The sequence below is a fragment of the Sus scrofa genome, chromosome 6 (assembly GCF_000003025.6).
Source record: "Sus scrofa isolate TJ Tabasco breed Duroc chromosome 6, Sscrofa11.1, whole genome shotgun sequence".
Taxonomy (NCBI): Eukaryota; Metazoa; Chordata; class Mammalia; order Artiodactyla; family Suidae; genus Sus; species Sus scrofa.
The window spans coordinates 60,817,461-60,844,487 of NC_010448.4; the positions used below are offsets into that span (position 1 = coordinate 60,817,461).

Sequence of the window (27,027 nt, forward strand, 5' to 3'; positions counted from 1 at the left end):
ATTCGAATCAGATTTTAACCAACATTTATTGAGTGCCTACTTTATGCCTGGCACTGTGCTTGGTGTGTTACAGATATTATTTAATTGGCAAAGACATAAGAATGCTGCATGTATTATGTACCAGATTACACGGCTGCTGAATACACAGAGTATAGATTATAAAAAGAGACTGACACATGTAGTCATACTCACAGATTTTTCACCTAATCCTGTTGGTTTTTGACATGTGTGGTTGCCCCAAAGGAAATCTCGCATGTGATTCTCAACGATGTAATTGATAAGACTGAGTTAATTAACTGACATGTACAGTTTTGAGTTCTACAGATAGAAAATATACATTCATCTTAAATGTCCATGAAACACATACAAACATTGGAATTGTTGCAGGCCATGATGAAAGCTTTTTGAAAGGCTCTCAAAGAAGATCTATTATAGGCCACATTCTCTGTTCACAGTGTAGTAAATCAAGAAAACAAACCTCTTTTTTTCTCCCCCCACACCCACAGCATATGAAGTTCCTGGGCCAGGGATCAAAATCTGAGCCACAGCTGTGACCTATGCCACAGCAGCAGCAACGCCAGATCCTTAACCCACTGCACCCCAGCAGGAACTCCACAAACTCTTTTTGAATAAACCCAGTTGCTGAGTTTCAAAGCCCTCTGTAGAAACACTACAATATAGTACTTGAGCAACAACACAAACAAAATATGCATTATCAAACTTAATTAACACTTAGAGCAAATAGTTTTGTAAAAAGAATATAAATGAATTAAGTACCCAGCTTAAGAATTGAGACAAGGGACTAGAAACAATAAAAAAAAATAAACCCAATACAAGTTAAAGGACAACAAATTATAAACTGCATAAATAATGGACATAAATAAATCCTCATGCTTGTTCTTCAGAAAAATAATAAGCTAGATAAAACTTTGGCAAATCTAATACCCACAAACACAAGTTGAAAGGCAGAGAGGGGCAGAACAAAATAAAGAGAAGATTTCTGTTTAGGTATAAAACAGTGTGTATAATTGAGCTACTGATCTGGGTAAAAAGTTCAATGGAATGAAGAATGAGACTAGGGAATAAAAGATTATCAATCATCAAAATTAATGGAGCAAAAAGTATCAATAAGCTGATAACAAGAGAAGAAACTGAGAAAGCCACCCAAGAACTCACTGAAATTTCCCTTCCATGGCTCTAGGACCTGATTGCTTTACTGGTGAATTCTTTCAAAATGCCAAGGAATTGATTTTTCTGAAGCTACAGAAATGATTCAAAAGCACACCAAAACGTTAAACATGACTCAGGTCCTTCTATGATGCAAGCTTAGCCACGATACCAAAACGTAACACAGATAGCACCAATCTTACATAAAAAGACAGAGGCAAGAATCCTACATAAAATAATCAAGAAATAGAATTCAGTATCTGAAAGACTGGTGCAACCACCATCCTAAGAATGCAAAGAGGTTGTATAATTAAGAAATCGACCAGATTTCACGGCTCTCAAGTTGCACCGGTGTTCATCTTCTCTGAAATCAGGATGCATCTTCCGCTTGGTGGTACCTTAGGGTGAAGCAGCATTTTTTTTTTTCTTTCTCACGGGTGTACAAAGTAATACGTGTGTTACAATCAATTGATGATGTCGTAAGTTCAGTGAAAAATGGTAATTTGCAGAACCTCACACAGAAAGGTTAAATACAAAGGAAAAATCATCTCAATGGAGGTTTAAAAGGCATTTGATAATATTCAAGACCTACCCCCGATTTCTCATCAGGCCCTCCTTAACATGACACAGGGCATCTGTTTTGCAGTGACAGTCACTGTTAGACTTAAATGTGAAACATCATAGGCATTCCTGTTAAAACCAGGAACAAAAAAAGCACACACACTACCAAGACTATGGTCGTTTGCTGTGGAGCTTTTGACCACTCCACAAAGCCCTGAAACAGAAAAAAAGAAAAAAGAAAGAAAGAAAAAGTACAAATATTAGAAAGGGAGAGGAGCCACCAAGGTCACCTGCAGGAAAATGGGATTATATGACTGAGAATGAAAAAGCCTATCAGCTGTAAAGCTCTTTGAATTAAAAACTAGACAAACACTATACTTCAATAAAAAAATTTTTTTTAAAAACTAGACAAACAATAGCACAGAGAATTATACTCAGTATCTTGTAATAACCTAAAATGGAAAATAATTCAAAAAAGAATATATATGTGTGTGTATACATACGTATATGTACATACATATATGTTGTATCACAGAACACTTTACTGTACATGTGAAACGAACACGACACTGTAAATCAATTATACCTCAATAAAAACAAACAGAAATGATACGGCAAAGTGATTATTTATAAGATAAATATACAAAAGTAATACTATACCTCTGCCCTAGCAGAGGAAAAATCAGAATAACGGTACAGGAGTTCCCATCATGGCGCAGTGGTTAACGAATCTAACTAGGAACCATGAGCTTGTGGGTTCGATCCCTGGCCTCCCTCAGTGGGTTGAGGATCTGGTGTTGCCGTGAGCTGTGGTGTAGATCACAGACATGGCTTGGATCCCACATTTCTGTGGTTCTGGTGTAGGCTGGCAGCTACAGCTCCGATTTGACCCCTAGCCTGGGAAACTCCATATGCCACGGGAGTGGCCCTAGAAAAGGCGAAAAGGCAAAAAAAAAAAAAAAAAAGAATAATGGTACATATGATGAAAAGGTCAGTGATATATAAAGTTTCCCACTTTCAAATACTGTCTATACTCTAATGACCTTCGTTATGTGTGTGTGTGTGTCTCTACCCAGCCCCGCTCCCAAATTCCTGACTTCCAAACCTCACTGTCTACTTGCCCTCTGCAGTTGAATCTCTCATGGGCATCTTAAACTTTACATGTGCCTAATATCCTAATATCCCCTCAAAAGCCCCTTAAGCAGTTTTTCCCTGAATCTGCCCCTCAAGCCCCTCCAGGCCTCCAACTGTGGCACCCTGGACTCCCCGAGACTCCAGCATTCACATGCAACCCATCAGCAGATGCTGTGGGCTTCACCTTCCAAATACACCCAGACACTGGCCACTCCCATCCCTCCAGGACCACCACACTGGCCAATCACCATCACTTCCCTTCCTCTCTTCCTTCCTTCCTTCTAAATGAGAGTTGCAACATTTGTTCCAGGTTCTCTCTCTCTTTTTTTCTTTTCTTTTTTGCCACACCTGCAGCATGTGGACGTTCCCAGGCCAGGCACTGAACCTGTGCCATAGCAGTGACCTGAGCCACAGTGGAAAAAACCCAGGAGCCTTAACCCACTAGGTCATCAGAGAACCCCCCTTGTTTTGTATCCTGACAGTTTCTGCACCCTAATTTCTTCTCCAGAGCATTCCTGGGAAAGCTGGTCACTCTGTCCCACCTGCTCCCACCCCCAAGCTTTTGTAGTTGTGTTGTCTTCTGCCTGGAATTGCTGATCCCCCAGATGTCTCTGCCCCATCTTCCCTCTTTCAGTTTCCACCATTTCCTTAGAAAACCCTCTTGCATCACTCTATACACAAAGCATGCCCGTGAGTGTTGGTGGTAGAGTGGTGAGCATAGCTGCCTTCCAAAACGGCATGCCCGATACCCCCCGACAGAACACTACCCATCTCCGTGCCCCCAGCTCCCTTTCTTCCACCCAGAGAGGGCAGAGATTTTGGTTTGTTCTCAGCTGTATCCCCACTGCCTGGAACAGAGCCTGACACAGAGTCCAGGCTTGTAAATGTTTGTCGAATGAATGAATGAATGAATGAAAAGACAGACCACAAGGAAGGATGGGAAGATAAAATATTTAACAGTGAAAATTATTCTCCAAAACTACAAGAAAAAAAATTTGATATAAAAGGAGAGAAATGGAAGGGACAGTACTGTGAGATGCTAAAGAGTATTATGAACCATCGATGGGATTCCCATCTCTAATCTCCGGGAAACGACCACTTCCTCCCTCTCATCTCCGTGCCCACACTGGATGCCATATAACTTCAAAACATTCTTTTATAACCTGGAGAGAACAACCCACATGAGCAGCTCCCAAACCTGGAGGAGCACCAGAAACCTCTTGGGGTGGTTTTTCACATATCCCGGGCTTCACTCCTGGATTTTTTTTAATCTTTTTTTTTTTTTAGATGGATGGGTGGATGATGGATGGATGGATGGATGGATGGGTGGGTGGATGATGGATGGATGATGGATGGGTGGATGGATGGATGATGGATGATGGATGGAGATGGATGATGGATGGATGGAGATGGATGATGGATGGATGATGGATGGAGATGGATGATGGATGGATGATGGATGGATATGGATGATGGAGATGGATGATGGATGATGGAGATGGATGGAGGATGGATGGATGGATGGATGGGTGGATGGATGGGTGGATGATGGATGGATGGAGATGGATGATGGATGATGGATGGATGATGGAGATGGATGATGGATGGATGGAGATGGATGATGGATGATGGATGGAGGATGGATGGATGGATGGATGGATGATGGATGGGTGAATGATGGATGGATGGGTGGGTGGATGATGGATGGATGATGGGTAGATAATGGATGGATGGGTGGATGATGGGTAGATAATGGATGGCTGGAATGGGTAAATGTAGGCAGATGAAAGTTTGAGTGGATAAATGAGAGGACAGATGAGTGAATGGGTAATTTATAAAGGATTTAAAAATCCTTCAAAAGTGAAGTGAAGGGTTGGGAGGTAGACATGGATGGAGTTACATCCTCCACCTGGGACCCTCCACTCCACGTCTGACTTCCATGGACTATGCCCTGTTTCCCATGGGGGACCTTGGGGCTCATTTCCCCAGAGACTTTTATGGGGCAGGGCAATTCCAAGCTGAGGAGGCAAGTGTGAGAACCCACTGAGACCTGCAGAGGGAGGTACCATCCACAGAGGAAGGGAGGCAGCGCACCTGGGAGTCCTCTGGCTCATCGTCTTCCTCCACCGAGCTCCACTCCTGGGGAAGCCCGGTCTCCGGAGAAGGCAGGTCTGGGCAAGGGCAGGAGAAAGGAGAAAGGAGTCATGAGTGAGGGACCAGCCCAACTGGATGGGTTCTGCTTTCTTCCCACCTGCCATTCCATGTCTGCTGATCTCCTGCACACGCACATGCACACGCACACACACGCACACACACACTGGCCTCTGTGGTTCAGATGGGGTGGAGAATGAGACCTGAATTCTTTTTTTTTTTTTTTTGTCTTTTGTCTTTTGAGGGCCGCATCCGTGGCATATGGAGGTTCCCAGGCTCGGGGTCGAATCGGAGCTGTAGCCACCGGCCTACACCACGGCCACAGCAACGCCAGATCTGAGCCGTGTCTGCGACCTACACCACAGCTCATGGCAACAACACGGGATCCTTCACCCATGGAGCGAGGCCAGGGATCAAACCCACAACCTCATGGTTCCCAGTCGGATTCCTTTCTGCTGTGCCCCTACGGGAACTCCCGAGACCTGAATTCTGATCCTGTTTCTGTCACTACCTGGGAGATTTAAACTGAGTCACCTGACATGATTCATCACCTGAACCTCTAATCCTTCACCTGTCAAATGGGCACAACTGAGTGGGGGGGCAGAAGAAAAAGCCACAGAGGAGTTCTCGTTGTGCTTCAGTGGTAATGAACTGACTAGTATCCACGAGGATGCAGGTTTGAGCTCTGGCCTCGCTCAGCAGGTTAAGGATCCGGCATTGCTGTGGCTGTGGTGTAGGCCGGCAGCTGTAGCTCCAATTCGACCACTAGCCTGGGAACCTCAGAGAGTTCCTATTGTGGCTCGGCAGGTTAAGAACCTGACTAGTATCCATGAGAATGCAGGTTTGATCCCTGGCCTTGCTCAGTGGGTTAAGGGTCCATTGCTGCTGTGAGATTCGATGTAGGTTGCAGATGCCACTCGGATCTGGTATTGCTGTGGCTCTGGCACAGGCTGGTAGTGACAGCTCTGATTCGACCCCTAGCCTGGGAACCTCCATATACCATAGGTGTGGCCTTAAAAGGGGGGGAGCCTTCCCCTGCTCTCCCAATACTCAAGTGACATGCAAACTCCTCGCCGAGGCCAACAAGGTGACCCATCACTGGTCCCAGCTGATCTCCTCATGCTTCCCTCTCAGCTCCCTGTTCACTCGGCCGTGTCTCCTTGAACAAGGCGACCTTGCTGCCAAGCTGAGGTCCTTGCACGTGTGGTTCTGGCTGCCTTTGCAGGTATTCCCCCTCCTGGGAACAACTAGTCTTTCTCATGCTTCTCTCGCCTTCCCCGACCCCGACCGCGCTAAGTCGCGCAATCACCCTGTTTTCCTAGCCCTTCTCTTTAAGGGTCACACTTGCAGCATGTGGAGGTTCCCAGGCTAGGGGTCAAATCAGAGCTACAGCTGCTGGCCTATGCCACAGCCGCAGCAACGCTGGATCCTTAACCCACTGAACAAGGCCAGGGATGGAACCCACATCCTCATGGATACCAGTTGGATTTGTTGCCACTGCGCCACAACCGAACTCCCGACATGACCTTTCTTTTTATTTTGTAACTTCGTTACTGTTTTCTCCACTAAAACTGGAACTCTGCAAAGGCCATCTTGTTCACGGCTAGATCCTGCCACCTGGCACATAGTAGGTGCTCGTGATAGATTTCTGTCCCCGTGGCCTCCAGCGCATTCCTTGCTCCCCACGTCCGCACCCTTGGGCCCTGGGCGCAGTGATGCTGAGCCTGACCCTATGGCCTATGTCGGCCAATGGCCCGTGAGCAGCTGCAAAATGCTTGTGACCTGGGGTTTTCCCTCTCGCTGGTGCTAAGAACTCTGCGGCCACTGCCAGGGTAGCAGAGCTGTCCCCTGAGGCCACATACATTGCCAGCCCACAAAATTGTAGCAGAAAATGATATTGCTTTACGCCACTCAGTTTGGGGCTTGACTCATTGCGCAGTAAAAGCTGGCGGACATGAGGCTCCATAAAAAAGGTGTTGAAAGGAGCAAAAGCATGATGTTGCATCTTTCTCTAGACTCTGCTACGGCCTTCCTCCCCCACCTCCCATGGGGCCCCTTCCCCTCACCTTTCTCGTCGCTGTCACAGCCGGAGGCTCCAACCTCCACAGCCACCCAGTCCTTGGTGAAGGCCGCGCGCTTCTCCCAGGCCCTGCTCTCCCGGGGCAGCAGGGTCTTGGTCCTCTCGGGCTCCAGCAGCCCCCGAATCTGCTCAGGCCTAAGACTCTGCATCTCTCCAACAGGCAGAACTTTAAAGGCAGGCTGTGTCTCCTCCCTCGGTTCCAAGGTCCTGTTGGGGTCCCCGAGGAACTGGATTCAGAACCTGAGGACTGACAGACACTTAGTCACTCAACAAACATTTACAGAGGGCCAGCCGTGTGCCAGGCACAGTTCCCAGCAGCTAAAGATACAGCAGGGACTGAAACAAGACTCCCCGCCCTCGGAGGGCTTCATTCTAGCAGAGGGAGAGAGAAGGACAGAGGTGAAGTGATGGTGAGTGAAGTTTCCTCAAGGCACATAAAGCAAAAAAGGGGACAGGAGCTTGGAATGGAGGCCAGGGGTGGAGCAGCCACATGTGTGCATGCAGGCACATGCACTCACCCTCACACACACACACACACACTCATCCCACAAGCCAAAGTATACAGCCGGGAGTTTTCCTGGTTGTTTGTTTTTGTCTTTTTGTCTCTTTAGGGCTGCACCTGGGGTATATGGAGGTTCCCAGGCTAGGGGTCGAATTGGAGCTGTAGCTGCCGGACTACACCACAGCCACAGCAATACCAGTTCCGAGCTGCATCTGCGACCTATACCACAGCTCATGGCAACTCTGAATCCTTAACCTACTGAGCAAGGCCCGGGATCAAACCCGCCTTCTCGTGGATGCTAGTCGGGTTTGTTAACTGCTGAGCCACTATGGGAACTCCCACAGCCAGAGGTTTTTAGGAAAAGTCACCTCCATAATCGCTCTGGCTGCAGACAGAAGGACCCTAGTCTTCTCTCCACCCTCTGCAGCCCTTTCTCCTCCTCATTAAAAAGAAGGAGGAGCTCCCGTGGTGGCTCTGCAGGTTAAGAACCCTACATAGTGCCCATGAGGATGTGGTTCGATCCCTGGCCTCACTCAGTGGGTTAAGGATCTGGTGTTGCTTCGAGCTGTGGTGTAGGTCTCAGATGCGGTTCAGATCCCATGTGGCTGTGGCTGTGGTGTAGGCCAATGGCTACAGCTCTGATGTGATCGCTGGCCCAGAAACTTCCATATGATGCAGGTGCAGCCATAAGAAGGAAAAAAAAAAAAAAAAAAAAGGAGGAGGAAGGAAGAGGAGAAGGATTTGCCAGATAAGGATTAAAATCTAATTTAAAAAGAAGTAGGGAGTTCCTGTCATGGCTCAGAGGAAACCAATCTGACTAGGATCCATGTGGTTGCGAGTTTGATTCCTGGCCTCGCTCAGTGGGTTAAGGATCCGGCATTGCCATGAGCTGTGGTGTAGGTTGCAGATGTGACTCAGAACTGGCGTTGCTGTGGCTGTGGCGTAGGCCGGCGGCTACAGCTCCTATTGGACCCCTTGTCTGGGAACCTCCATATGCCACAGGTGCAGCTTCCCCCCCCCCCCAAAAAAAAAGAAGAAAGAAAAAGCTTCTGTAAGTCTGGTCTTTTTTTTGCTTAGGTTTATGCCAACAGAAACTGTTACATCCGATTTTAAAACCACAGAGAACACACTTCGGATTCAAAGGGAAGCTCTCGACTCAACAATCAGATATATGCAGGGACCATGTTTGGAGTCAAATTCAAAGAAACCTGCTGCGAAGAACACAGTTAACATGAGAAACAAAGTCCTATATTCTTTCCCATCTGAGCAATTAGCTATGGAGTCTTTTTTAAAATACGAATCAGACGTGTTTTTTAAATGACAACTAAAATGTAGTTATTTATCTATTATATTTTAAATGACAAATAAATAACATTAAATTTTTAAACTTATTATATTAATACATTGTAATGTCTTATATATAGAGATAAATCTCTATTTTACAAAAATAAATGATGAACCAGTGAACCAGTAAACCGGTAAACCAGTAAAACCATGGTGGATAAAAATGCTGGAAGACACCGGATAACTAACACGAAGTTGTTGGGTTTTTTTTTTTTTTTTTGTCTTTTTGCCTTTTTCTAGGGCCGCACCCACGGCATATGGAGGTTCCCAGGCTAGGGGTCGAATCGGAGCTGTAGCCACCAGCCTATGCCAGAGCCACAGTAATTCGGGATCCGAGCCACATCTGCGACCTACACCACAGCTCGTGGCAACGCCGGATCCTTAATTCATTGATCGAGGCAAGGGATTGAACCTGTGTCCTCATGGATGCTTGTCAAATTCGTTAACTGCTGAGCCACGGCAGGAACTCCTAACACAAAGGTTTTGAGGTTTTCAAGGATTATGAAAATTTCAAATGTAGGAAAAATTATGCTATTTATATTTTTTCTGAGGTAACTAAGTTTTTTTTTGTTTTTTTTTTTTTTCTGGGCTGCACCTGTGGCATATGGAAGTTCCCAGGCTAGAGGGGAGTTGCAGCTGCCGGCCTACCCCACAGCCACAGCAACACCAGATACAAGCTGCATCTGCAAGCTACACTGCAGCTTGTGGCAACACTGGATCCTTAACCCCCTGAGCAAGGCTAGGGATTGAACTGGCATCCCCACAGACACTATGTTGGGTTCTTAACCCACCGAGCAACAGTGGGAACTCCTGAGGTGTCTAGGTTTTAAATAAGAAACATGAAGAATTCATTCATTTGATTTCCTTCTTGAAGCAAATTACTGGCTTCAAGATTACATCTCAGAGAACAGAAACATAAAACTCCTATATACAGTTTTCATTTTATTACTATTATGTTTTATTTTATGGCCACACCCACAGTATATGTAAGTTCCCAGGCTAGGGTTTGAATCTGAGCCTCAGCCGCAGTGATGCCAGACCCTTTAACCCAAGGTACCTTGCTGGAGATTGAACCTGCACCTCATCAGCAACCCAAGCCACTGAGGTCAGATTCTTAACCCACTGTACCACAGTGGGAACTCTTATAGTTTAACATAGTATTAAGCTTAAAAATAATATTTCAAGCAATTCATGAGACTCTGCCTATCTAAAGATGATTTTCTCTAAATTTAAATTCACGACTAATTATTACACAATAAAAGTGGAGTTGTATTTTTAAAAAACAAAGAAGCCAGGGAATTCCTATCATGACACAGCGTAAATGAATCCAACTAGGAACCATGAAGTTGCAGATTCGATTCCTGGCCTCACTCAGGGAGGGTTAAGGATCCTGTGTTGCCGTGAGCTGTGGTGTAGCTACAGCTCCTATTAGACCCCTAGCCTGGGAACCTCCATATGCCACAGGTACAGCCCTAAACAGCCAAAAAAGCAAACAAAAAAAGGAAACCTGATGCAGAGAAAAAAATTGTTTTTTAGATAGTCAAAGAAATTTGATTATAGACTGGGTATTTGATAATATCAAGGAGTCCTCAACAGTTTTGTTGAGTGTAGAAGTGGCTTGATGAATAGATAAAAAGATCTTATGTTTTAGAGGTGTTTTTGTGAAGGTTTTTAATGCAGGACTTAATTACTAGGATGGCCAAGATTTGCTTTAAAATTCTTCTGTGAAGAGATAAAAAGAGACAAAAGTGGATCACTGCCAACACACAAACGACAAGGGCTGAGCCTAAGAAGGGAGAGAGGGTGGCACCAGTGCTGTCCTTTACCTCTGAGAAGACATCAAACCTTTTCACCATTGAACTTGACATGCAATTGACACGCATACAGAATACCTTCTTTCCTTTGACCTCACCAATCATCCTGGGGCTCTCCGTCATGGAGAGGGCTGGCTCACAGGCCCCTGAAAGCCAGCGGCAAACCCAGTCCCCAGACTCTTCTGCCCACCCCGGGCATGCCCAGCTTCCTGGGACCCCTGCTCCTGACCAGGCCTCCCCCAGCTTCCCCATCACAAACTCTACAAGCGTCCTTGGCAACTTGCCCTGCCCCCATCCAATCCATCCATCACTGAATCCACCTGCTCTAGCCTCAGAAGAAGCTGTCCCTTCTCTGCTTCTGTCCCCCAGGGTCCACTCCACCCCTAACCCCATCGATCCTGTCCCCTAACCCCACTTTCCAGGCTATCACCCCAGCTTCATCCTCCCCAAGCCTTCTCTGGTCAAGACGCTTTTCAGGCGTCTCAAGCAGAGCAGAGTCCAGGTTCCTATCTTGGCCTCAAACCTCCACCACCACAGTCCCTGCACTTGCCCACCACGGGGACAGCAGGAACGTGGCTTTAGACACACTGAATCCCAGGGCGAGACCTCCCCCTCTTCGGCACCCTTTTTAAATTTCTTTTTCTAAAAATTGAGTTTAAATACACATATTTTCTTTTAAGGACATTCATATTCTTGTGCAGCCATCACCACCTTCTGTCTCCAGGGCTCTTTTTTCCATCTTGCAAAACTGAAACTCTGCAGTCATTAAACGCTAATGCCCCGTCTCCCCTCGCCAGCTGCTGCAACCACCCTTCTTTCTGTCTCTAGGAATTCGAGATCCCTGGCATCTCGTACAGGTAGAATCATGCAGTGTTGGTTCTTTTGTGACTGATGCATTTTACTTAGCATGGTGTCCTCGGGAAACTCAGTGCTGGAAGAGAAAAGAAGGGGGGTAATTTAAGGGAAAAAAGAGTAGCTAAGTGCCCGCTGGGGTGTTGCTAGAATGAGAGAAGAGTGGCGGATGTTAGCAAAACGCTAACTGCTGCCATGACAGCAGAGTGGTTAAGAGCAAGGCAAGGATGTGAACGCACAACATGAATTTCCACTCCACCACTCTTTTGCCGCGTGACCTTGACAGGTCACTTTAAACCGCTCTGAGCTTCAGGGCACTCCTCCGTGAAAATGAAGGTGGCAGTGATGACAGCAGCTTCCTCACAGAATCATGAACTTTCTGCCAAGACTGAAGGCAATTTCATCCCCAGTGAGTTTCATGAGTGAAGGAAAAAAAAAAAAAAAAAAAAAAAAGGCTTTCCGCTTCCTGGCACATCCTTGTCCTTTGGTGTTGGCTTCTAGAAATCCTGCCCGTACTCCAAGGCTAAGCTGACACTTCACCACTCCTGAGATCCCGTGACGATGTGCCACCTAGGAAGTGCTCGAATGAAAGTGACTTTTTCAAACCATTTCTCAGCCAGTATTTTGTGCCAGGCCTGTGCTGGATCCTGGGGATTCGAAGATGAGTTGAGCTCACATTCAAGTGAGCAGAGAGGAGTGGATGAAGCAGCCCGTGTGACATTCCCGTGGACAGACACATGAGCAATAAGGATCTGAATTCAAACACCTCCAGGAAATCAGCAGATCATGTAAACGGGGTGGCCATAGAAGAGAAATCAAGACACCCCCGCCCAACGTTTGTCTTTTACTTTCACTCTTCTGAAAGTGCAAATGAAATATGGGTCCAGGGAAGAGCTTCCCTAGTAAGAAAAACAAGAACAAATGTCAACTGACGGCTGCATGGGGAGAGCAGTAGAGAGTGGTGGGGACTGCGGCAAAGGAGAGCTCTGGTGCCATCTGAACAAGCGGCCCCATCCAGCCCGGCCAGTGTTTACCAAGTGAACATAGGCCCAATGCCACCCATCTTCTGACTTCTGGAGAGAACACTGCAAATCTGTTTTTAGATGACATCGTCTGCATTTTAAAATGCCAAAAATTATTCCAAACGTTTGAAAGGAGGACACTGTGTTAGCCAGACAGCACCGGCGGTGGGGCTGGGCTAGACCCTGGGGTGGCCAGGTTGCCATCAGAGTGTGCCTTGCGGAAACAGGTAGGGGGTGGGGACAGGAGGCTATGAGCACAGACAACATCTTCCAAGAGCAGGAAAAAAAACAAAACAAAACAAAACCCAAAACATGAAAACAACAACTGGCCTTGGTAGCAAAGTAGTGAGAGAGCCCGAGTAGGGAGTACTGCTTGGTTTGTTGTTTGTTTGGGTTTTAATATGATATGTAAGGAAGCATGTGCTGAGCCTGAGGAGTAGGAAGCCAAGGGAAGTGGGAAAATGCAGGTGAGGGGGGCGGCAGAAGGAGGAGACAAGAGCCCCAGGCCCAGGTCAGAAGAAACAGGACGGATTCGTGGAGGAGGGGGCAGGGCGGGTGTGAGGAGGGGTGTGTGTGTAAATGCTCACAGCCTCAGCACTCTCACAGCAAACGGGTTATGTCCGCCAAGAAGGGCAGACGGAGATGCAGTAGCCACCACCACCACCACCACCGCAGTAATAGTAACAGCAAAACTGCAGCCACCGTTTGCCTGCGCCCCCGGGGGCGTCAGGCACTGCGGGCAACGCCGCATCCTCTAATCTCATCCTCCCCGCAGTTCTCCGGAGCTACTGTAATGACGTCTGGATCAAAGCCACGCAGCGAACCGGAGCTGAGCGGGGACCCTAAACCAGTCTGACTTCAGCGCCCGCGCTGCTCACCAAAGCAGGTGCTACTCACCGCGCACACGTGCGCAGGGCGGCGCGCGCGCACACACACACACAGGTACCGCGCGCGAAACAGCCGCCGGGGGCAAGGGCAGACCCGCGACCCCCGCAAGACCAGAGCACCCACGCACACAGCAGACACTCAACGCAGGGCGGATCCCCGTTGCTCGCGCGGAGGCTGAAATCCCAATGCAAGCCGCAGGCGGCAGGCCGACCGTGCGAGGCGGAGAAACCAAAGCGACGCAGACCCAGCGGAGCCCACGGCCGCCGGCTGGGCTTGGAGACCCCCTCCCCAGGCCCACATCCTTAGGGCACAGCTCCTCCCTCATCCCGTGCACATTCACACTGGCGCACCTTCACTCTCACACGTGTGTCCCTGGACCATCGCCGGAGCCCCCAGCCCCTTTTCCCCGCCCTCCTCCTGCCCGCGGGGTCCCTCGAAGGACTCACCCTCCCCAACCAGACCCTGTCCCGCACTGCAGAGCTGGCGCCGCAGCGACTGCGGCTGCGCAGACGCGGAGGCTGCGGGTGGGAGGTGGGGGTGGGAGGTGGGAGGTGCCGGGAGTTCGAGAGGGTGGGTGCCCTTCTGCCCTCCTGCCGCCCGCTCACTGGGAGCCTGCGCTTGCAGAGGGGTGGGGAGGAGAGCGGAGGGCCCACAGTGACCACGTGTCGGCAGGGAGGTTTCGGGGCTGTGGTTGCGCCCCGCCGAGGGGAGGCCAAAGCGGGACACACCTTCCAGCCCCGGCTGATGGGCCCTGAGATTGCGTCCGCGTCTCCGGCTGCGGACGCCAGCGAAGACCAACGACTTTCACGGGCCCCGAGGTGGCTCCTACTCTACAACCCAGGGCCTGGGGTGGGAGGGAAGGGGAAGGGGTGTGGCAGTCCGGGGACCCCGAGGCCAGACCGCCTGGGCTCACAGGCTGGCTTTGCTTTTGGCCGCTCGTTTGTCCTTGGATGTGTCACTTACCGTTTCTGTGCCTCAGTTTCCCGTTCTGTTAAGTGGGAAGGATTATGCTTACCGCCTGCCAGCACGGCTGTGAAGGTAACGAGTCAGCAATGTACATGCACTGCTTAGCAGCTGTTAGCTGCTACCGTTACCACTATTACTCATCTTGACGAGACAGTAACCCCGCTAAATTGCTCTCCTGGAGGCTAGAGAAAAATTGTGAAACTTTGACAAAGCCGTAGATGGGAGGGAAAAAACTAGTCTCCCTACACAGTCTTACTTCCCACTAACTGGGGAGATGGAGCGAAGCACATTTTTGTCGGCCAGATTTATCTTCTCTTATGGGAATTGCCCATTTATACCCTCCCTGCATTCTTCTATTCGTTTAGCTCTTACTTACTGATTTATAGGAATTCTTTATGTATTTTGGATAATATGACCCTTTGCCTTTTCCTCTGTCTGTGGCAGTTGTTTCTCCTGGACTGTCACTTTTCTTTTCACTTTGCTTACACAGTACCTGAAGTCTTGGGTTTTAATAAAGTCCAGTATGTTGGAGTTCTTTCTTTTTTTTTTTTTTTTTTTTTTTTTTTTAGGGCCAAACCCGTGGCATATGGAGGTTCCCAGGCTAGGGGTCTACTCAGAGCTACAGCTGCCAGCCTATACCACAGCCACAACAACACCAGATCCTAGTCGCATCTGCGACCTACAGCACAGCTCACAGCAACGACAGATCCTTAACCCACTGAGCAGGGCCAGGGATCGAACCGGCAACTTCATGGTTCCTAGTCGGATTTTTTTCTGCTGCGCCATGACAGAAACCCCATTCTTTTTTTCTATTTGTTTTAAAGTGTAGTTGATTTGGCAGAGCCTCTCTGCCCGCCCACTTGCCATCTCTCACAGGTGCCCTATCTTAATAGATCTATTTCTTGCCCATCAAAAAAATAAAGTGTAGTTGATTTGCAATGTTGTGCCAATGTATGCTGTGCAGCAAAGTAATTCAGCCACACACACACACACATTTTTATACTGTTTTCCATCATGTTCTATCCCAGGAGAGAATGGCTATGGACAGTAATGCAGATTGCTGTAAAAAGGAGCTAGAAACGGTAAGGAGGAGCCAAGAAAAATTAGAAAATTCCTTTGCCGAGACAAAAGCTGAGCAAAAGGCAATCGGTAGCAGAATGAATAATGCAGAGGAACAAGTAAGTGACTTGGAAGTTTGAATAATGGAAATCACCCAATCAGGACAGCAGACAGAAAGCCAAACTGGAAAAAAAAAAAAAACCAATAAAATGAAAGCGGGGAGTTCCTGCTGGTGCCATGGGTTAAGAATCTCACTGCAGTGGCTTGGGTTACAGCTGTGGCTCAGATTCAGTCCCTGGCCAGGGAACTTCCATATGCTTCGGGTTGCCATACAAAGAAAGAAAGAAAAGAAAGAAAGAGCGAGAGAGAGGAAGAAAGAAAAGAGACTTAAGGGATACTATAAAGCAAGCCAATCTACGCATAACAGGGATCCCAGGAGAAGAAAGAGAAAAGGGGATTGAAAATGTATTTGAAGAAACTGTGGGAGTTCCTGTTGTGGTGCAGTGGAAATGAATCCGACTAGTATCCATGAGATTGCGGGTTCGATCCCTGGCCTTGCTCTGTGGGTTGGGGATCTGGTGTTGCTGTGAGCTGCGGTGTAGGTCGCAGATGTGGCTTGGATCCTGCTTTGCTGTGGCTGCGGTGTAGGTCACAGACATGGCTACGGTCCCAAGTTGCTGTTGCTGTTGCTGTGGCTGTGGCTATGGTGTAGGCTGGCAGCTGTATCTCCAATTCAACCCCTAGCCCGGGACCTGCCATATGCCTCAGGTGTGGACCGAAAAAAACAAAAAAGCAAAAAACAAAACAAAACTAAAAAAACCCCTCAGCTATAATGGAAAACATTAAAATCATTGTTTTTAATTTAAAAATTTTTTGGCCTTTTCTTGGGCCGCTCCCATGGCATATGGAGGTTCCCAGGCTAGGAGTTCAATCGGAGCTGTAGCCACTGGCTTACACCACAGCTCACAGCAATGCTGGATCCTTAACCCACTGAGCACAGCCAGGGATCAAACCCACAACCTCATGGTTCCTAGTCGGATTCATTAACCACTGAGCCACGATGGGAACTCCCCTAAAAATCATTTTAAAAAATTGAAATTATGGCTGAAAACTTTATCAAAATATTGATTTTTAATGCTTTTCCTCACCTTAGTCTCACCTTACTCTCATAAATACACTTTCCATAAGTTCCATAGGATTTCCTACTTTCCAGTCCTGTTTTAGATCTTTAGCTGCCTGAACCTTCTGACATTTTTTTGAATGGTGTGAGGTAAGGATTTAACTGTCTTTCCCCAATGGATAGATAATTAAATAATCCTGCTTACTCAGAAACACAGCCCAGATCCCTCATTTATCCAACATATGCGATGAGCAAATGCATCCTACGGACATTATCTTATTGATTCCAGAAGCCCAAGTGGTAGGTATTAGGGCAAAGAAGGATTGTCTCCAGGAGCCTTGGCCCTTAGCTGAGTGCACTTTGTATCCTGTGTCTGGAATGAATCACAGCCAGGATGAGCCCAGTGGTTCCTAGTGAATTATCAAAATTGGGGGTCATTTGGGGGACTTGCAACACAGCTCTCAATCCTTGGGCCAGCACATGGGACCACTGTCCTACCAGAAGCTGAGTGCTGTTGACCTCTCTATGTGGCTCCATGACTGGCTGAGAATTCATTCATTCATTCATCAAATACTTATCAAACAGCTGTTATGTGGTAGATGCCATTTTGCGTGACTAGGACAGTCAAGATATGTGGTTTAAGGACGTTTACATGCTAGTGATGGAAACAGACAAGTAAACCAATAAATATACAGTTTGTGCTGGTTCTATGAAGTACGTGAAGTGGGTCAGTGTGATAATAACAGTGAGGCTGCTTTAGATGGAAGATACAGGAGAGGTTTCCCCCGCCCCCCATCCATGGCATATGGAAGTTCCCAGGCCAAGGATCAAATCTGAGTCTCAGCTGTGACCTACACCACAGTTGCAGTGACATAGGATCCTTAGCCTTCTGTGCTGGGCTGGGCGGGGGGGCGGGGGGGGGCGCAACCTACACCTACAGGGACCTGAGCCACTGCAGAGACAACTCTGGATCATTAATGCTATTCTGTGCCTCAGCAGGAACTCCAGGGAAGGTCTTTTTGGAGAGGTGGCATTTTGAGCTAAAACCTAAAAGGTGGAAAAAACCAGTTACGCAAGAATCCGTGGCAGGGATGACAGCATGTGCACAGGCCCAGGGGGACAAAGAGAAGGCCAGTGTGGTCCGACGGTCGGGCACGGGAGAGACTGGGGTGGGGAGGGGAGATCAGAGAGGCATCCAGGGTCTTGAAAGCCACAGCAACACCTTCGAATGTTCTCGAAGGTGTGTTGGGAAGCCGTGGAAGGGCAGAGGAAGGGTGTGATCGAATCTGATGTACGTTTTCCAGGCATCACTGAAACTGCCAAGTGAGGAATGATCTAGAAGGGGCTACAGGCACAATGGGAGTATCAGCTAGGAGGTTGCTGTCGTAAACCATGTGAGAAATGATGGAGGCGGGTGTGGCAGTGGGTGTGGAAAGCAGTGCACAGATTCAGGGTACGCTTTGGAGGCGGAGCCAAGAGGACTCACCGTGGCGGGAATGGGAGGGGTGAGGGCAAGGGAGGCATCTAGGAAGACTTTCTCGGGCTGTGGGCCTGAGCAACGAGGGCCCTGCCGTGCGCTACATAGGATCCCGTTTTTTGTGTGCAAGGAGAAAATCTAAAGTTCCCTTCGGAGCGTGTTGAGTATTCGAGGCCTTGGTTTCTGAGGTTGACACCAGGAGAGCCTGGGCTCCCCAGATATCAGCATTCTAAGACTCTGTGCGTGAGGGGTGGCAGTGGCCTCGGGAATTTGCTCAGAAAAGCGCTTGCAGCGGCAGGAGCTGCTGGTGCTGTCCGTGGTGCTGAAGCCCCAGACAGGGCCGTCCGCGGCGCGGAACCCGGCACGATGGAGCTGTCCGTGGTTCTGAATCTCTAGGCAGCCGAGCTGGGGATTCTCCTTCCCTCCCTCCCTTTCTGCTACTTTTTCGAAGTACTCCTCCTCCTGGGAAAGGCCTTGCTGTTGCCTGGAGACAAAGCTCTCTGTGCTGTGGGGAGCGTGGATGAAAGCAAATGAGGGCTTCAAATACTGCAGTCACTTTTAAGAGGCAGCTTTGGCTTTGGACAGTAGGGCCTGGCCCCATCTTACTGGAATTATGAACACGAAATTTCCAAAACACCTCTGGGGGGGGGTGTACAAAAATGAAAACAAGGGGAGTTCCCATCGTGGCTCAGCGGTTAACGAACCTGACTAGTATCAATGAGGACGAGGGTTCGATCCCTGGCCTCGCTCAGTGGGTTAAGGATTTGGCATTGCCATGAGCTGTGGTGTGGCTCGCAGATGTGGCTCGGATCCCCCATTGCTGGGGTTGTGGTGTAGGCCGGTAGCTACAGCTCCTATTTGACCTCTAGCCTGGGAAATTCCAACCTCATATGCTGGGGCTGTGGCCCCAAAAAACCAAAAAAGGAAAAAAAGAAAAAGAAAGAAAAGAAAGAAAACAAGGGAAAGACATGCCAGGAATCAGGCCATTGGTTACCATGGATTGGGGGAGGCAGGGACATGAGATGGGGAGTGCTATATGGGTATATGAAAATTGTTAACAAGTTTTTTTGTTTTGTTTTGTTTTTTGCCATGCTCATGGCATGCAGAAGTTCCCAGGCCAGGGATCAAACCCAAGGAACATCAATGACAACACCAGATCCTTAATCATTAGGCCACCAGGGAGCTCCAGACAAGGCTTTAGATTTTAGGTTGTGAGGTGGGGGCTACAAGAAGAATATTACTGTAGATTTATATAAATACATCATGGCTATATTTTATGCTAACTAGAATTAAAAACATGGAAAATGATGAGTTTTGGTTGGCATTGTTTTGTAATGACAAGAAGCCTTGCAATTTAAAAATTACGTAAAAAGGCATACTTGTGGGTGTTCCCGTCATGGCTTAGTGGTTAATGAATCCGACTAGGAACCAGTGGGTTAAGGATCTGGTGTTGTTGTGGGCTGTGGTGTAGGTCGCAATGCGGCTCGGATCCCGAGTTGCTGTGGCTCTGGTGTAGGCTGGTGGCTATAGTTCCAATTAGACCCCTTGCCTGGGAACCTACATATGCTGAGGGAGTGGCCCTAGAAAAGGCAAAAAGACAAAAAAAAAAAAAAAAGGCATACTTGTGAGTCTGATCAACTGTTTTTGTGCTTCCCAAAGATCTGGTCACCAGGGACCCATAGCTGTTCCCTATGAAAAAGACAGATAATCACAAAGCCCCTGCCCTGGGATGAGTATTGCAGGTGACACCCAGGATGCCTGAGGTACTTCCCCCTTTCCTAATTGGATGATTCCTTCAAGGGGAAGGAAGCTTTGCTGCTTTGGATAATTGAACTCTTTGATTAGGTAAACACTGAAATCTGGCTCTTACATTCTTTTCTGTCCACACATGGAGTCACTGGCCCAGTGGGTTTTGATATTCTCAATTCTCTAAAGAATCTGTAGCTCATTACATTGTATATTTTTTATATGCCTACTGTCTATCTCAGCTTCTATAATTTAGGCTTCTTGATGGTAGGGACTGTGTGCTTCTTTTTTTCTTTTCATTTTTTCATTTTTTAAAATTTTATTGAAATCTCGATTTACAATGTTGTGATAATTTCTTCTGTACAACAAAGTGATTCAGTTACACACATACAGATATCCATTTTTTTCTGATTCTTTCCCACATAGATAATCACAGAATGTTGGGTAGAGCTCCCTATGCTGTTCAGCAGGTCCCCTTGACCGTCCATTCTGTATACAGTAATGTGCATAGGCCAGTCCCAAACCCCAATCCATCCCTCCCCACTACTCTTCCACTTTGCTAAGTTTTTTTTTTTTTTTTTGTCTTTCTAGGGCTGAACCTTTGGCATGTGGAGGTTCCTAGGGGTCTAATCAGAGCTGTTGCTGCCGGTCACAGCCACAGCCACAGCAATGTCAGATCTGAGCCATATCTGCAACCTATACTGCAACTCACGGCAACGCCAGATCTTGAACCCCCTGAGCAAGGCCAGGGGTCGAACCCTCAACCTCATGGTTCCCAGTCAGATTTGTTTCTGCTGTGCCACAACGGGAACTCCAAGTTTGTTTTTTATTAAAAATTCGTTATTAGAGTAGAGTTGGTTTATAGTGTTGTGTCAATGTCTGCTGTGCAGCATAGAAACCCAATCACACACATATATACATTCTTTTTCTCATACTATCGTCCATCACGGTCCATCCCAAGAGAATGGATATAGTTCCCTGTGCTGTCCAGTAGGACCTCATTGCTAATCCATTCTAAATGTAAGGGACTATGTGTTTCTAACTGATCCCTGAGCCCCCAGCATCTGGAACACTTCCTCCAGATGATCTGTGAGTTTTTTGAAGCGTTAGATGAATGAAAGGTGATGTTTGTAAACACAAAATATCCTAATATGTTTTCTGTTTTTGTTTTGCTTTTTAGGGCTGCACCCACATTATATGGAAATTCCCAGGCTAGGAGGTGAATCAGAGCTATAGCTGCCAGCCTTCACCACAGCCACAGCAACGTGGGGTCCGAGCTGTGTCTGTGACCTACAGAACAGCTCACGGCAACACCAGGTCCTTAACCCACTGAACAAGGCAAGAGATGGAACCAGCATCCTCATGGCTACTAGTTGGGCTCGTTACTGCTGAGCTACAATGGGAACTTTCCCAAATATCCTAATATCTTCAAGTTGGCAGCTCATTAAATTAGAAAGAAAAGAGTGAACTGAACTAATTCAAACGGAGTCAATGGAATCAGTTAAGTGGATGCAGCCCAGGATGTGCCCTGTTGAGTCCTGCAAGATCATGGAATCCCTTTTGAGCAAGACTCTGCCATGAAATCACTTCATGGCAGGTGATCTGAAGTTCCTTCCCCCAGTCCCTCAGCAGTGGACCAGAAGCAGTGCTGTGTGGCACTGAGCATGGAACCTGGTCAGTAAGGATCATCCTTCAAGAAGAATTTACTTGATCCATTGCAACAACTGCAGGGAATGAGTTATACTGTGCGGTTGCATCTACTTATTGCGGCCCTTCCCCCAACTAGCAGACATTTAGGTTCTATCCAAACAGGGTTCATTTGGGTGCCTCAGACCCTTTGGGAGAGACCCCAGTTCAACTTGTAAACCACACAGCCAGGATTTAACCCAGGGCAATCTGTTGCCAAAGATTTTGTTTCACTACTCCTGAAGATTCCCCAGTTTACTCTGCAGGAAAGAAGTAGAATGACTGAAGTGAGAAAAACCCACCTCATTTCCAAACACCTTAAAGCATACAGTCCCTTGGGGTGTCTATGGCGAAGCCACAAAGTGACAAGGAGTGGCCAAGTCTGCTTAGAGAAATACTTGCCCTCCTCCTCAACCCACCCCACAGAGCTTTTCTGTAGCCTGACTATGGGGTCAACATTCTAAAGATAGAATCTTTATAAGTCAAACAGCATGATTGCCTTTCCCGTTGTGTCCTCAGCAAGATGCTCTCAGTTGGGTCATGTCACCCTCGTTTTACAGGATAGATCTTTGTGGACTGATATGGGAAGGTCTCAAAGACACATCGTTGTGTGGGGAAAAAGCAAGCTGCAAAACCACAGATGTTGTCTGTATCATTCACATGAAAGCCCAACAACACATGAAACAATGTCAGATCTTTTCTTTCCTTCTTTTTTTAAATTTTGCTTGTTAGCGCCACAGGAGCAGCATATAGACGTTCCCAGGCTGGAGGTCTCATCGGAGCTGAGGCTGCTGGCCTACATCACAGCCACAGCAACGCAGGATCTGAGCTGCGTCTGCAACCTACACCACAGCTCACAGCAACACCAGAACCTGAACCCACTGAGCAAGGCCAGGGATCGAACCCACATCCTCATGGGTACCAGTTGGATTTGTTTCCACTGAGCCACAACGGGAACTCCTAATGTTGGATATTTTCTAGGGATGCCTAGGTGTGTATGTCAAGGCTTGTCAAATTTAAAATACAAAAGGGATTTAAAAGAAAAAGCTCCCAGGATTACCAAGTTTATCAAGGGTGCATTTGTTCATTCATGATGAAAACCCATTGATTTTGCTAAACAGTTATCACAGCCCAAAAGTTCCTGACAGATCCTCAAATCTCAACAAGGTAAAACTCAGGGATAAAGTGGGTTTTGCTTGAATTCTAGGCTTATAGGAAGCATTTTGTTATGTGGGGATCAGGACTAGACAGGATGGCCCTGTTGTATTTGGTTAAGCTCAGGGTGCAAATTAATAGTTCTTCCTGACTGTGGCATGCTGGGAATGTGACAGGGTTTTTTTTTTTTTAATGATTTTTAGTTTTCCCATTATAGGTGGTTTAGAGAGTTCTGTCAATTTTCTTTTTTCTTTTTTTTCTTTTTCTTTTTGACTTTTTGCCTTTTCTAGGGTTGCTCTCATGGCATATGGAGGTTCCCAAGCTAGGGGTCCAATCGGAGCTGTAGCCACCGGCCTATGCCAGAGCCACAGCAACGTCAGATCCGAGCCATGTCTGTGACCCACACCACAGCTCACGGCAACACCAGCACGTTAACCCACTGAGCAAGGCCAGGGATCGAACCCGCAACCTCATGGTTCCTAGTCGGATTCGTTAACCACTGCGCCACGACGGGAACTCCAATTTTTTACAGTACAGCAAGGTGACCCAGTCACACATACATGTATACATTCTTTTTCTCACATTATCCTCCATCAGGCTCCATCATAAGTGACTAGATAGAGGTCCCAGTGTTATATAGCAGGAAGAATGTGACAGTTTTACTTCCACATGTATTTCTTACAAAATAAAAAAGAGTTAAATCCCCAAACCCACAGATAATGACCATTGTAAGACATATTTCATTGTCAGAGATGTCAGTAAAAAAAAAATAATAAATAAGAGTGTATCTTAACAGCAATGAAATACGATATATAATGATGACAACTAATTCAATAATGATAGTGCATATATCCTAGTAAGAGGCTGATATATATTTGGTGTTGTTATTATGGGGTGGGTAATATGAGTCAGGCTCACTCTATGGTTAAGGAAAGTCAGGCTCAGAGTCAATGCATAAATAAAATAAAATAAAATAAAATAAAATAAAATAAAATAAATAAAAACAGAACAATGGAAAATTTATCATTATTTTGAGATGAACTTCAAATTCTCCTGATTTCAGGAAACCCTGGGAATGAAACTTTTAAAATATGTAATATAATATCAGAAATAATGATGGGGGGAACCTCAGGACATTTTAACATTAGAAATTTGTCACCACATCTTGGAGAATTGTACTACATATGTTAAAATTACCGTACATTTCATTAATGCTGAAGAAAATGCTTCTGATTTCCGCCTTTGATTTTCTGGGAGCCAATCAGTGGACGTAACTTTAGCAGAATACTTTCCCAAACTGTCATAAAAAACCCTTACCAGGAGGAGTTCCCTGGATGCAGGTTTGATCCCTGGCCTTGCTCAGTGGGTTCAGGATCCAGCGTTGCCATGAGCTGAGGTGTAGATCGAAAATGTGGCTTGGATCCTGCTTTGCTGTGGCTGTGGTGTAGGCTGGCAGCTGTAGCTCTGATTCAACCCCTAGCCAGGGAACTTCCACATGCCCCGGGTGTGGCCCTAAGAAGCAAACAAACAAACAAACAAACAAAAAAACCAAACAAAAAACAAAACCCTGACCAATTTGCTTATGAAATCAATGATGCATGTTCCCCCCACCCCCCAAAAAATGAATGCATTCCCAGATATGCACACACAAATTACGTCTCCTTTTAGGGGCACAGAGACACATGCACATGGAAGGGAAAAGTAGCCTCCCACACACCCACACCCACATCACTCACCTCCTGAGCAGAGGCTGGGCTTGTCCAAGTGGCATCAATGGGAAATCTTGCTTTCTGAATATGTTTTGACTTCTGACCGAGAAAACATGTCTACTTCTTGACTGTTAAGAAATAAAAATAAAATAATACTTTTAAAGAAGGGATTCGGAGAAGGTAAATCCCCCTCCGATGGGTGAATTACAAACGGGCTTGCTCACCCGCTGATTCCAACTGCCCGTAGGCACCCTGCTGAGAGCTATTAAACCAAATTACCTGGCTCACACACAGCCAGTAAATAGCAGAAGTGTGATTCAGACCTGAGACTCCTTGGCTCTAAAGCTGCTCCCCACCGCGCTTTCTTATGCCCTGGACAGCCTACTTTAGAAGGCTTTTCAACACCAAAAGAGAAGACTTTTCCCTTCTCAGCCTCACCCAAAAGTAGGGTTTGCACGTTCTCCAGGGAGGGGCTGTGGGGTGGCTGGCAGTGTCACACTGGGGCCATCTTTGCCCCAAGTCTCCACAGGAGTCCTCTCCTCAGAGAGGATCCCAAGCCCATTCTTGGGCAGCCAGCCTCTTTTCTTTCCATCCTGGAGAGATGGTCAGTTGTCATGGAAACCTACCTGAGCTGCTGCATTGACAGCACGAGGTCCTGAACCTGCTGCTCCACAAGGGAACTCCCTGTATATACTTATTAAAAACACAAATGAGAGCATACAGGATACACTGTTGTCAACTCCTGTTTGTTTGTTTTTTTCATTTAATACAGACTACTCAGAGCTCCTTCCATGTCAGTATACTCAACTCTTCCTCACCGTTTCCTACCCAGATGAATCCTAATCCATTTAACCAACCTCTTGAGGACAGATCCTTGCTGCCAATTCTTCCGGACTTCCAAGCAAGGCTCCAGTGAACTCTGTGGTTGGAGGAGGCTTCCTCCGGATATGCATACAGCCATACTGGGGCTCTGCTCAGACGCCCCCTCCCAGACAGCCAAAGCCGAAGCAGCCTCCCTCTTCACCCTCCACCTCATTACCTTTGGCCGTGCTCGGAAGTCAGTGGTGATGGCTCCACAGGACACAGGGCTTTGACTGGCTCACTGCTGGATTCCCAGCCCCTAGAACAGTGTCTGGAAAGAGGAGGTGCTCAGAGAGTCGCTGAATGAATGAATCTCTGTGCACCCCAAGCCTCTTGTCTGCTGAGATTCTGCTGAGCAGAGGATGCAGGAATCCCACATCCACACCCCTTCAGCACTAACGGCAAAGGAACAAAGGAAAAAAAGAAAAACAACTCAGGCTTCTTCTTGACCTACTTCTCTCCTCCCCCTCTCTGCACACATTTCTGCTGTAACCAACCTCCCTTTGCTGCATTCAGCAGTGAAAAAGCCTGACTTCACACCTGCCTCTCTCTGTAAAGCAGGTGACACCCTACAAATAAACACTCACATGCCCTGTAGGCAGCTCTTGAAAGAAACCTGGGCAAAGGGACAATGCGCCCTATGAATTTGCATGCATTGGGGAATATTTATTGGATAAATGAGTATCTATGATGAAGAAAACGGGAACCCTACAGAGCGTCCTATGGTGGTGGTGCTGGTGGAGGTGAGTGGATGGGAAGATGGATGGATTTAAGTTCCTCCTAATATTTCTCCCTGGTCTTGGGAGACCAGTAAACCCCAGGGTAACTTGTCCTGATGACAGCCACGGTGTATGGTTGCACTTGAACCTCACGACGACCTTAGGAAGTGATAATAAAATTACGATAAGAATAATTATGACACCACATGGAATCCTCTACGTGGCAGGAACTGTTCTGTTTCACTGTATTACTTCATTTGTGTCTTCATTACCACACTATACAGTAGATACTATCTTGATCCCCATTATACAGAGGAGGAAACGGAGGTGCAGAGAAATCAAGTTGCTTTCCAACAAGGTTCCTTAACAGGGAACAAATGACAAAGCCAGAACCTGAATGCAGCAGTCTACCTGGGAAGCTATCACCTGATGCTGCCCTTTGCCCCTCAGAGGTCAGAGCTAGTCACCGAACCACATCCAGCTGCAAGAAAGACTGGGAAATGCAGCGAAAATTTAGGGGTTCTGGCAGTGGGAGAGGTAGACAAGTTTGGGGAACAATGAGCAATCTCTATGCCTCCCAACCTTGGCTTTCTTTCATGAGTTAAGATTCAAAAACTTAGCAGCGCCCAGCTGTTGTTCACCATGGGTGAGGCAGTAATTAAGACAGGTGCTCTTACACATTGGTGATGGTGGCGGGGGGAGGGGGGCAGGTGCCGGCTGGAAAATCATTCTGGGAAGGTGTAGGTAGAATTAGCTATGGCTAACCAATGCCATCTCAGTATAGAGAGTGTCTTCAACTCCCCGCTGGTATTGGCGAGCTGCTTGGTGCTGTGGGGAAAAATACACGTTGGAACTGGTGTTGGAATCTGAGAGTCTAACCTCCAAAGTCCTTCAGCATCGCTTCTGCCGTATTATATCAGTCAAAACAACCCCCAAAGACGACCGCAGGGAACGGGAAAATAGAGGCCAGCTCCTGAGAGAAGAAGCTGAAAAAAATCATGGTCATTTTTAATT

At 47.1% G+C, this 27,027-nt stretch overlaps 1 protein-coding gene across 6 annotated transcripts; it reads right to left on the reverse strand.

Annotated features, from left to right (window-relative positions):
- On the reverse strand, window positions 1-27,027 carry SMIM17 (small integral membrane protein 17). Of its 6 annotated transcripts, none has more exons than XM_021095126.1 (5): window positions 25,473-27,027; window positions 24,461-24,561; window positions 7,080-7,333; window positions 4,957-5,033; window positions 1-1,942 (listed from the first exon to the last, which is right to left on the reverse strand). In XM_021095126.1, the coding sequence occupies exons 3-5, from the start codon at window positions 7,240-7,242 to the stop codon at window positions 1,832-1,834; spliced, it is 351 nt and encodes a 116-aa protein (XP_020950785.1). In that variant the 5' UTR covers window positions 7,243-7,333; window positions 24,461-24,561; window positions 25,473-27,027; the 3' UTR covers window positions 1-1,831. The 6 variants fall into 6 exon arrangements, with proteins under 6 accessions (XP_020950785.1, XP_020950784.1, XP_013854300.1 ...); XM_021095125.1 differs by having other exon boundaries at window positions 7,080-7,340; XM_013998846.2 differs by lacking the exons at window positions 24,461-24,561; window positions 25,473-27,027 and adding an exon at window positions 13,962-14,129 and having other exon boundaries at window positions 7,080-7,340.

Bases quoted from the DNA above. Each gene is read 5' to 3' on its own strand.
- SMIM17 (XM_021095126.1), bottom strand. From the start codon at position 7,242: ATGCAGAGTCTTAGGCCTGAGCAGATTCGGGGGCTGCTGGAGCCCGAG. The intron at 5,034-7,079 runs GTGAGGGGAAGG...GCCCTTGCCCAG, and splicing joins CTGTGACAGCGACGAGAAAG to ACCTGCCTTCTCCGGAGACC. The intron at 1,943-4,956 runs GTGCGCTGCCTC...TTTCTGTTTCAG, and splicing joins ATGAGCCAGAGGACTCCCAG to GGCTTTGTGGAGTGGTCAAA.